The sequence below is a fragment of the Microcebus murinus genome, chromosome 1 (genome assembly GCF_040939455.1).
Source record: "Microcebus murinus isolate Inina chromosome 1, M.murinus_Inina_mat1.0, whole genome shotgun sequence".
NCBI classification, from domain to species: domain Eukaryota; kingdom Metazoa; phylum Chordata; class Mammalia; order Primates; family Cheirogaleidae; genus Microcebus; species Microcebus murinus.
This window is the reverse complement of record NC_134104.1, coordinates 55,545,524-55,557,818: the sequence shown is the minus strand read 5'-3', so window position 1 is coordinate 55,557,818 and position 12,295 is coordinate 55,545,524. Positions and strand designations below refer to the sequence as shown.

Genomic DNA, 12,295 nt, shown 5'->3' with positions numbered 1-12,295 from the left:
AAAAATATATACAACACTTACAACATGCAACCATTGATGGTGTTAGTAACAATACCAGATTAACAAGATACGATGTTCATGTTTTCAGATTGAATCTAAGTTTACAGAGAAAAACTCAAGAAGTTAACAAAAAAACCTTAGGATACATGCATAGTTAGTAAAAAAAAAAAAAGTCAAAATCTGTTACAGGAAAAAAAAGAAGAATCTTTTACACATATTTGTCAACCAGAAAATAGGAAGAGTAAAAATAAGATTGTATCTATAAAACAATTCTTTTTCCAAACAGACAGTAGCAAATAGTTTTTAAGAGCTCAGGTTGTAAAATGCCATTCAATTATTTGAAGCACAGTACATCAAACTTTATAACAAGTCCTCTAACATCTTACATCTCTACCACCTAGCCACGGTAACAACCATCTTACTTATTCAAGGCAGTCATTTAAACTGTTCTTATCAAATAGGCTTAAATGGAATAAGTAGGAGCTTCCTAAATCCTTCCATCCTCCCACTGTAGCCTGCCATATTTATAGCTGGCCTTGATAAGGGAGAAATACCATGTTTTACACTTAGCTCATATACATCACAATGCCCACTCTTCTCTTTATATAGATCCTGAGTCTTACAAAACAATGCTTCCACAGTGCTCATGTTTCCTGCATGGTCTGACTTTGTAATAAAAAGCCAAAACAAAGAGGGTCATGCAGCTGCTGCCTGTGAATGAACAGCAGCTGCACCCAGCATTGTGTTTCTTGTAAATGTGTAACAATTTTTCTCTATTGTGGAAAAGGAATAATCATTAGACTAAAAATCCACCATTGTACAGTTTTAAGTCTGCTCATTTCTTAAAGATGACTTGATAATGACCTTTCGATATTTGCTGGAAACAAAAACACACAAGGAGGTTGTCATACCTTTCTTGGACTTTCCTGCATTTAACGAAAAACAAAAGGACAAAGATTTCATTCATTCTAAAGTTTACAAAGGAATAGGTCACAAGTTGTTCAAAAGCCAATAACCATTGCAACTTCAGGGGTTGAGTTTCTCAGGTCTCTCCTTTAAACTGCTCTTAACATTCTTTCTTTTCATAACTCACGTTGTCAGTTCTACTAAAACAATGCTGATTGAGTAAGGCTTATACTTACTTACACCATCATCCTTGATGTATGTCCATTACGAATGGCAGCAAAAAAATGGTGTATTTAAATTAATTGTGTAAGTTTTAAAAAATGATAAAGTCTTCTAAGTTTGAGTTAATGAAACTGTGCTAGGTATACTTTTTTCAAAATCATAGAAATTTACTTCCATTTGCTAATTTAATGAAGCCAACAAATGCTAGTGAAACAGTTTTAAGTGAAATTATGATCCATCCCTCATGACCTTCGTGGGCAACCTGTATGGGCTCTGCAGAAAATCCTGCCAACTTCCCAGGCTGTGGCTCTAAGAACTCCAGTTCCTGACTGCTTCTCCTCTGGGTGAAAGAGCCAAATCCCTGTCACGGTCCCCTCACATGACACATCAACTTGGATCAACACACACAGGATGGTTCTCTGTTTCCTCAGAAGCTGCCTCATCAGTGTCACCTTAAACTCTTTGAGAGGTTCACCACTTTGGAGTTACAAAGACTGAAGCTGAAAGTCTTCCCTGATGTATAAAAGACATATCAATGAAGAACAGGAAGACGAAAGATAAATCAAAGGCAATAGACTTTGCAGAGAGCACATCTGTCTGTGGCCTAGGGAACTGGCTCAGTTTTCTTTTCTCTTTGAAACTATAAATAACACAGGGATTCCCATTACTTGGGAGGAAAACGAATTAGAATAATAAAGATCAAACCTTCCTTCAGTGTCACCATATTCTCATGGGAATCCTCTTACATGATGTTAACAGCTCTTGCTTTTTACAGATCTATCCTTTTAGTACAAAGTTTTTCTTATTCCTAGGCCCGGTGCGGTGGCTCACGCCTGTAATCCTAGCACTCTGGGAGGCTGAGGCGGGCAGATCGCTTGAGCTCAGGAGTTTGAGACCAGCCTGAGCAAGAGCGAGATCCCATCTCTTCCAAAAATAGAAAAAATTAGCCGGGCATGGTGGCACATGCCTGTAGTCCCAGCTACTCGGAAGGCTGAGGCAGGAGGATCGCTTGAGCCCAAGAGTTTGAGGTTGCTGTGAGCTATGATGATGCCACTACACTCTAGCCGGGGCAACAGAGTGAGACTCTGTCTCAAAAAAAAAATAATAATAATAAAAGTTTTTGTATTCTTTATTTTAAGAAAATACTTTCAACCTAGAGTATAATAATTTGTGATCTCACCCTCTTTCCCAAAAGCTCACTCTTCCCCTAAACCACTGTAATTCATGAAGCACATGAGTGTGCTGAATGGTCTTTGTTAGTGGTGTGGCCAAGCCAAGCTTAGATGTCTTCAGCCAATGGGAAAATACGTTTAAAAAGAAGTCTATTAATATTACAGAAAAAAACTTAAATGAAAAATAGACTTGACTCACATGATAATAGTGATAAGTGAGAGCCAAGATAAAGACTCTTTTCTGTTTATTATTCATAAATATTAAAAGATATTTGAGCTCATTAAGAATTATGGCAAATAAAATAAAATAGAGAAGTTCCATCAAATGTATTTGATTCAAATATTTTCAGCATAAGCCTATCTTACACATTATAATCTCTTATGAATATTATAGCCTCTATTAACTCTTATATCACTTTTAGTAATGATTTGGAAACCTCATTAAGGTGATACATATCACATATACACACACTATACACATTATATGTATACATATGTATAAATTTATATAGGTATGTGTGAGTATATATAATTATATATATTTTTTCCCTAATGAGAAACCAGTGATTATCCCCTGGCACCACTAGCAGAGAGACCAAGCAGTCAGAATTGAATTCCAGCCTGCTTAGCGGGAAAGGTTTCAATCCCATCAATGTAATAATGTATTTGAAGGCCAAATGTCTACCATCCTAAAGGCATTCCTGTTTATATCCTGGGAATACTGCCATCATTGCATTTATTACATTTCATTGAAATCATTTGTTAAACATATTTCTTCCTCACTAGACTATAGGCACTTCAAAGGTAAAGATCATGTCATTGATTTGCATTCTTGGTATCGAGTACCATGCCTGCTCAAAAGTTAGGGCGAATATAAGTTGTTGATCTAAACTGCTGTGCTAACACAAGAAATCTAATCCTCTCAACAAGAAGGTCACCTTTAGAACTACATTATAGTAATTTCTTCTAGGCCTCACAAAGACTATTTGAGAACACCATTATAAATGCAATGTATTATTACAAAGAAAACACACTGGGCGTCAAAGTCTACCCGAAACCTAACAGCTATGTAGTATAAAAACTCAAATCTACCTTAAAAGGCCTAAGAGACTTATGTTCTGAGCCACTAGTGCTATATTTACCATGTCAGCTCAATGATTCTTTAGCACAGGTTCATTCAACCTAGTGGCCCATTAACCCCAGTGAGTGATCTTGGTTAAGTGCCCTGGTAATCTTTCTAGATATTGCTGGTCTCTCTTTTTTTTTTTTCTATTAATCAAATGGAAAAGTTAGTAATTTTCTAGGGGCCTTTCTGGTTTGAGGGTTCTACTGAATCTCTAAAATACAACGTGTATATTTAAAAAGTACCAGCTATATGCATAAATAGGAAACGTTACCTTGGTAACTTTTATAACAATATACACATGTGTGTATATTGTTATAAAATACACACACACACACACACACATATCCCTCCCCAACGGGATACGTTAAGAGTAAAATTTAGGACTTTGGTTGATCCCCCTCTAATCGCTCAATCCTGTTGTCACTCCTTCCCCCTGAGGAATTCTAATGTTTAACAAAAGATCATGAGATTTGATTTAAAATGAACATACCTCTGAGCATCCTCCGAGATTCTGAGTCTTTGGTCATGGTCGCCAGCGAGTGAGGGAGCACACTTCCGCAGCTGTTGCTCTGTCCCAGGGGCAGGTGAGCCTGGGGAACCAGGAGGGAATACTTCAGGCAAGCTGCAGGCCAAATGGCGCTTCAGGAAATGGCCACATCCCTGTTTCTAAAGCTCCTATCTAAGTAGAGGGCAGGGAAGGTAGTAGGTCTTTGCACTCCGTTTATTGATGCTAAATGATAAAGGCCAGTCACTGTCCCTCCCAAGAAACTCCATGGCGGTTTCAACATCACAGTGCTTCCTCCAATGGCAGTGATTCTAAAAGTGAAGACAGCTGTGGAAGACACTGTCCAAAGTCACTTGAGAGAATGACTGAAAGTTCTTCATGCATAAGGAGCAGAGGGCAGATGCAGGGTCAAGAATACATGCACACCATGCAAAAGGACAGGGAACATCTACACTTGTTACAAACGCACTAATTTCTGTGTACCCCCAGTTCCCTAGTAGGCCGAAAACTGGAGAAACCTATTCATACCCCAGTGGTTTAGCATTCTTTTTATATACCAAAGTCTTTCATGTGAATAAAATATACTTGAAGCACCAATTTATAAACTAGATTAAAACAAAGTTATCCTGATTAAGGGCAGGGGAAGGGCTCAAAAGTCTGTCCCATTCAGAATCTCCTTCTCACCTGCCTCTTTTGTTTCTGCAATGACCCTTCAGGCACATCAGCAGAATGAGAGGGAGGGCTCAGATGTCAGACCACCAAGGTTCACATTCCAGCTCTCCTACGTACCAGCTGAGGGCTCTTGGGTTAGTCACCCGGCTTCATTACACCTCAGTTTATCCATACATACAAGTGGGATAATAATTAGTACCTCTACTGCATAGTGTTGCTGGGTTTTTAAATGAGACAATCCACATAAAAGGCAAAACCCAGTGTGAGGCACATAGAAATTACTATTTGTTGCTGTTATTCCTAAAACCCAGAGCCTGTATCCTGTCTTAGTTCCAGATCTGGGATGCAGCCATGGGAGTCTATCCTGTAAGCGAATGCCACCCCTCACCTGTGCTGCAATGCATACAATTCCAAGTAACCTCTGAATAGGATAGAAAATGCAATTTAGTTATGATGTCCACCTAATAAGCAAATTTAATTAGCATTTTTTTTTCTTAAAGGCCTTTGCATGTTGGTCAATTTAATGACAAGAAGACTCAGGGAACATGAAGCCCATGGTTCTTCCTGTGTCCTACCTTTGGGGCGGTGCTTCTCCCCATAGTGGCACTGCTGAAATGTGGGGAGATGGAAGGTGTGGTTTTCTTTCGAGGCAAAGTGTCACTCAGATAGAGGCCTTCTTTGTGTTGTTTTTTCCTTTCTTCCAGACTTCTAAAGTGCTTTAAATGCAAATGTAAAGCAAAATAGCAAAACTTGACTAACTGAAACAGGTCACTGAAGAAATGAAGAATTATGCATTTACAAAGAAGTTTTGGGATTTTAACACAAAATTTTTAAGAAGTTATTCAACTTATGCTGTGTTTACTAATAGATTTGAGCTGACATTTGGTTAGATCTCAGATACTGGAAAAATTTGTCATTGAACCTAAAAACATTTTTTTAAATCCACCTCTCATTTTTTTAGTGCCTGCTGCCTTGAGGCCTCAGAACATACAACTTATTAGGATGGGCGCCATGTGGATGGTAGAACAGCCAGGGACAAAGCAAGTAAGCAGTGTCTTCTGGTCTGTCTGGACAGTTCTGGGTCATGGCACAGATCCCAGTGTGAGGAGGACAAGAAAGGGGAGAAGGGAGAAGATGAAGAGAAAGAACGAGGAACAGGGAAGTCGTTGGAAAGTGGTAGTAATTTTTCAGCCACATAAGTACACTCCAAGTCCACATAAAGTTTCCATATAAGGCATCTTTCTAGGTTACTTTATTTAAAAAGATCTTGGCCAAGGAGCCCTTACAGTAATCTCTCATATTTAAAAATCCTCTGGTTGACTATTTTATTTTTTTTTGTCAAATTTCTAAGGCAAGATTTTTGCCAACTTGAAATGTATTCAAATTTTTCTTGGCCTTCTCCCTAAAATGTCTTTACTAGTAAAGTGATTTCTTAATTAAAGTTTCTTTAGGTTTGACCATTTTAATACTAAGCTGAGGTTTTTGAAATACATAAAAATTATTGAAAATTCGAGTTACCAAATTTACAAACAGTCTTTGAACATGCCATGAAAAATATCTGTACTTTAACTTTACAATTATCTGTTTATACTAGCTAATATTTATTAAGAGCTTACTATATGCCATGTGCAATGCTTTATATACATTATCTTATGATTGTCTTATTATCCTTATGATAATACTGTGAGGTAGGCTCTACTATTATCCCTATATTACAGGTGGAGAATCTAGGGTGCAGAGAGGTTAAGTAAACTCACTGAAGGTCATGCCACTAGAAAGAGGCAGAGCTGGAATTCACAGCCAGCCATTAGTACAGTGTCACACACTATAGTAACAATACTTTGCAGTTTGGCTGATTAATGCTCATTTTAGATAGAAAAATGATATCAGAACACTCAATCTTTCTCCCACTATGACCAAATGTCACAAATTCTGAAATTCAAAACTTGACAATATTCCCTAACAGCAGTTTAACAAAATAGGAAAGAAACCCCATAGTCAATATCAGTAGAAAACATAGTCTTACTGATATTTGGCATAAAATAGCAGGTTTAAGAACTGTGATTGTTTTGCTGCTAGAAATGTCTTTTACCATGACTGAAGCTATTAAAGGGATAAACAGAACAACACTATTTGATCTACTTCTCACCAAAATCATGGGGAGATACAGTCCTTTAACAAAAGGATAGATAGTAAAGGTGCCTTCAAGCCACATGAAGGCTGAGTATAGCACACCACGGCTAGCCAACACTGGGGATCTAGCACCCATGACTCTTTTAGGATCTTTGGGGGCCAGATTTCAATAGAAATTTGATTATAGTTGAAAGGGAGTCTTGAAACAGATTTTTTGACTACCTTAGCAATTACAGACATTGAGTATCTAAAAGTAGAGTGACATTTAGAATAATAAATTATTTAAAAATCTGGCCAATAAACACTGGACCAAATGTACTACTTGTGGTTGACCTTGGACAAGCTACTTAACTACACCAAGCCTCAGTTCTCTACACTTCAAGATGGAAGTAATTCTTATTTCACAGGATTGTTAGAAGGGTGAAAAGAGATATCTGTTAAATATTTAGCAAATTTTGACACACAGGGAATGTTGACTATTATCATGGTTTTAATAATGTATAATAAAAATAGTTTTGTGTTGACAACATAACTTTTTATAGTGTAGATTTTATGGAAATACTTATTAGTATTTCTCAGTATAAACAGCTGAGATACGTTGCAATATTTTGGTTGAATGGGACATGAGGATGTGATATTCACTCAAACATATCAAAAGCCAGGAGAGGACAATGAAGGTCTCAATTTTTTTTTTTTTTTTTGAGATAGAGTTTCCCTCTCTCACCCAAGGTAGTGTCTGTGGCATCAGCCTAGCTCACAGCAACCTCAAACTCCTGGGCTCAAGCGATCCTCCTGCCTCAGCCTCCTGAGTAGCTGGGATTACAGGTGCACACCACCATGCCTGACTAATTTTTTCTTTGTTTAGTAGAGATGGGTTCTCACTCTTGCTCAGGCTGGTCTCAAACTCCTGAGCTGAAGCAATCCTCCTGCCTCAGCCTCCTAGAGTGCTAGGATTACAGGTGTGAGCCACTGCGCCCAGCCTCAAAATTTTATAATAATCCTGACACCCTTAGAATATACTAAATGCCCTTAAAAAAAAAAAAAAAAAAGCAAAGGGGTATACAACTTGCTTTTTTAAAAAAAATACTTTTGGAAAACTTAAAGAAAAGATTCCACATGAGTAACTTTGTTGTTGAGGTAAAATTCCCAAACTCTAAACACTAGTTCCTAATTACCTGTTGGTCCTGTGACTGCTGCTGCCTTCTGTGTTTCTTAGCTGGTAGAGGAGGAGGTGTATCATTTAAAGGTAAAGGATCGACAGATGTAGCCATGACTTCGGGCCATGGGGCTGACGTAGTTTGAATGATAGGATGAGGAGAAAGGGTGGAAGGAAACATAAATCCAGAACAGACAGGTGATCTTTGCTTTATAGGAGAAAGAAAAGGTACATACATGTCCCATGTCCATATGAAATGAAAGAATAAGATAAAGAAGTGAAATTGATAGTTTGATTGTTCTGTTTTGTTACATTTTAATTAAGAAGTCACAAATATGGGCAGTATCTTTCAATTTAGTCTCTCGTTAAAACCCCACACTGCAAGCAAGTTGGATCATTAAAAGATGTTTTAATTTACTATTGCTGACCCCACCTCAGAATGATTTAAAAAGGCATGTCACTTAAAAATGTTCACAATGCAAAACAGAATAAAAACAGAATCAAACTGGAAAGGTGATTCAAACCAACAACTTTAGAAAGGCTTTTTAATTTCTAATAAATCTAGGTTAGAGTGCTAAGACTTAAAGCTTATTTCTTTAAACTTACTTCTAATACTCCACTATGTACCATAGATTTCATGTTTTCCAGAATTTTAATTGGTAGAGAAATACCCCCCAAACATACCAGTACCAAATTGGTATGTTCTATAGACTCAGCATCACTCTGGCCCTCTGGCCAAACAGATGTATTATATTTGTCACACACACGCTGACGTTTCTCATTTTCAGTTGACGGCGAGTTAATTTCTGACCTGAGGAAAAGCAGTGAATGAATGGAATGGCATGCCTACACACCTCTGTACTTTGTGGCTGGCTCACCAGCACAGCTGTGGCAGGCTCAGTGGCAACAGCGTCAGCATCAGCAGGAAACTGAGTGGAAGGGGATAGATTCGTGGAAGTGCCACATGGCTCATTAATTTCATTTACACTGAGATAGCCCTAAAAGGAGGAATTCAGAAGTTATACACAAAGAAAGCAAAAGCTGAGGCATGCGAGAGTATTAATGTTCCCAGTACAATGGAGTTAGCTTAGAGCGGCACAGCCAGATATCTGTGGTATTATCAAATGTTTCATTAAGGGAATAATCAGCAATTAAAATGGATTTATGTTGCTTAATCTTGAAAATTGGTATTACGAACATTAAACATAATTTTTCTGATGGAAATTAAGATAACTATATATTATAAATAACCCAGCACCTTCTGTTTTAAAATATCCAGAAGTATCCAGCATTCATTCTGGTGACGGATTGAGGTTGTCACTCCACATACATTTGAAATAATTGTCCACCAAAAAAATCTGAGATGTAAAATTGGCAATGCAATCACTCACTCCCTAATTCAAGAGCTTTTTCCACAAATCTTCATTCTTACATTTTTCCCCTCTTCTTCTGTTTCCTGATGAATTAAAGTGTGAATAAAAGTGGGCTGAGGGCAACTGGGTTTTGCACTAAGAAAACATCTATAAAACAGTAATTTATTTGTAATGAAATCTAGCTTTTGGTCGCAATCACATGAAAATAAAAAGGATACCTTCCCCTCATCCAGGGGAGTCTTCCCTAGCAAAATAAATCTGTGTGCCCCCCCACACACATACACAGTCCTAAGGTGCAGTTGTGGCTGGAGTGTGCTTTAATTCAAGACTGTTTCTCCAACTGCCAACTCTACCCAATTTCCAGTTATTTTTGAACTCAATTATTCAGTTCTGGCTTCATCTTAGAGAAAATACCCATGAATCAAAATCTTCAAGAATCAAATGTTCTAAATTTATATTTGTGGAAAAGGCACTTGTAAATTATCATGGAAAGTAATTATACATACCCATCATGATTTTCACCACACCAATAAAAAAAAAAATAACACCTCTCTTTTAAAAGTGAAATTGAGTTAAATTTGACATGTAGATTCTTCTATTAGCCCATTGGTCCTTCCAAAAAGTGACTGCGGGAAGGGCAAGATATTGTTATGCTGGTGAAGCAAAATTTTCAGACTGAAAATCAAAGTTTTTTTTTTTTTTTTTTTTTTTTTTTGAGACAGAGTCTCACCTTGTTGCCCAGGCTAGAGTGAGTACCGTGGCTTCAGCCTAGCTCACAGCAACCTCAAACTCCTGGACTCAAGCGATCCTGCTGCCTCAGCCTCCCAAGCAGCTGGGACTACAGGCATGCACCACCATGCCCGGCTAATTTTTTCTATATATATTAGTTGGCCAATTCATTTCTTTCTATTTATAGTAGAGACGGGGTCTCGCTCTTGCTCAGGCTGGTTTCGAACTCCTGACCTTGAGCGATCCTCCTGCCTCAGCCTCCCAGAGTGCTAGGATTACAGGCGAAAATCAAAGTTTTTACTGATGACCTATAATTATAACAAAGTGGAGAAAGCTAGAGTTGACTGCTTATAAATTGACTTTATGAAGTCTTGCACTTCATAAAGGAGCGTAGACACTTTGTAAAGTTTTATAAGGTTAAAAACTAAAGAAAGGAAGTAGTCAATTAGGTTGTTACATTTCATTTTATCTATGATAATGAATCAGAAAGAAAATTAACAAATTTGAGTTATTCTTTTGCTCAGTTGAGAGTAGGACGCTTCAAAGCCAAGGTTTGAGTCCTTATGTGTCATAGACCATATAACTTAATTAATTTCTTCAAAAATGTATGCTGTTTGTCCAAAGTGGGAGCTCTTTACAATAGTTAGGTTATCAATTCAACACTCCTTTAAAAAAGAAAAAAAGAGAACAGAGAGAGCAGAAAGACAGAAAAAGTAAAAAACACCTGGGAGCCAAGTCTGCTTGGTACATGAAAGAAAACACATAGCTACTCAACAAGCTCAAGAGTTGCAGATACACAAAATAGTCAAAAAGCCAAATGTGCTTTTGACACCAGGAATTCTGTAGGGGAAAAAAAAAGACCAACTCATTAATAGGAAAGAAAGATTTTATTCTTCTATTAGGAGATAAGAGCCCTTGGAGCCCATCTAATTCATTTGGATGCCACAAGACCTTCAAACTTAGCATGTCCAGAGTCAAACTCCAAATCTTCCCTCTTACCTATTCTTTCCCCAGTCTGCCCTACCTCAGTAAGGATACTCACCAGCCACCTCATTATTCCAACTGTAATAATGGTATGGTTCCTGACACCTTCCTTTATTTATTGTATCCTCACATCCAATCTATTAACAAGAACTGTCAACTCTACCTCCCCAAATATATCCTAATCCAGCTAATTCTCTCCACCTCTCTGCCATTGCTCTAATTGAAGCCACCAGGATCTCCAGCCTACACTATTGCAATCATCTCCATATTAGTTTCCCCAAATCTCCTCCGCTTACTCCTTACAATCCAGCATTCACCCAGTAGCCCAGAGTGATCTTTAACAAATCAATATCAAATAATGTCATCTCCCTGGTTAAAACCAATTAACAGCTTCCCATCACATTAAAATAGGCATTTCTTTAACATGACTCACAAGACTTGTTGTCCCCTCCCCACATCGCTTACATTATCTTATGCCTCTACACTCCATTTACAACCATTTATTGAACCTCCAAGTTCCATGTTCTGAATAATGGAGAGAAACTATGAAACCGAATGATCTAATAAAGCTTTTGTAGAAATATTTCACAAAATACTCCTGAGGTACACATTTAGTCACCCTTATTATTGTGATGAGCTTTTTATTTCAAATACCTATACACACACAAAATATTTTCTATGTAGGAATTCCCAACTCTGCTCTTTTTATTAGCAACTTATAAATAAAAGGGATTTTTTTTTTGGTTATGCAAATATTTATGTAGAAGCAAGTTTTTTCCTTAGCTTCTTAGAAAAAAGTTAAATATAAAGAAAATTATTTATCTTTTCAGTCAGGGTTACAATTTTTCAAATTAAAGTTAAAATAATCTACCAGCGTGGCAGTGTAGCTCCGTAAGATACTTGGGAAAGAGTGGTGATGGGGACATGGAAAGGTGGATATTTGGGATAAAAAGTATATACAGTCTAATATAAATGGGAGTTTCTAATTTAGGGAAAACAATAGCAGAAGCAACAGTGAAGGGAGAAGATAGAGAAAAGAAAGAAACCAGACTATCTTTTCAAATGTTTAAGGGCATGTTCATGTTCTATAAGACTCAGGAGAAAGAAAAGTAAAATAAGAGAGGGGAGAGAGTAAGAAAGGATACTATAGGAAGGAGAGGGGAAAATTTAAGTCTCAGCTTGGTCCGGATCCTGAATTTTTTGAAACTTCAAGTTAACCCACAATGTCACTCTTCAGCAAAGAAGACAGACACACACACAAACACACACACACACACACACACACACACACACACACACACACACACACACACAATG

At 37.5% G+C, this 12,295-nt stretch overlaps 1 protein-coding gene across 16 annotated transcripts in view; it reads right to left on the bottom strand.

Moving 5' to 3' along the window:
- Positions 1–12,295, bottom strand: part of PHLDB2 (pleckstrin homology like domain family B member 2) — a 210,363-nt gene that overhangs the window by 17,894 nt on the left and 180,174 nt on the right. For 13 of the 16 annotated variants that reach the window (XM_076001337.1, XM_076001341.1, XM_012787448.3 and 10 more), the window contains 3 exons: positions 8,747–8,890; positions 5,179–5,319; positions 3,917–4,016 (listed from right to left, as the gene is read on the bottom strand). In XM_076001337.1, the coding sequence (XP_075857452.1) occupies positions 3,917–4,016; positions 5,179–5,319; positions 8,747–8,890 (385 nt within the window). The remainder of the gene's footprint in view (positions 1–3,916; positions 4,017–5,178; positions 5,320–8,746; positions 8,891–12,295) is intronic. The other 3 variants (XM_076001346.1, XM_076001351.1, XM_076001338.1) reach the window with 2 other exon arrangements.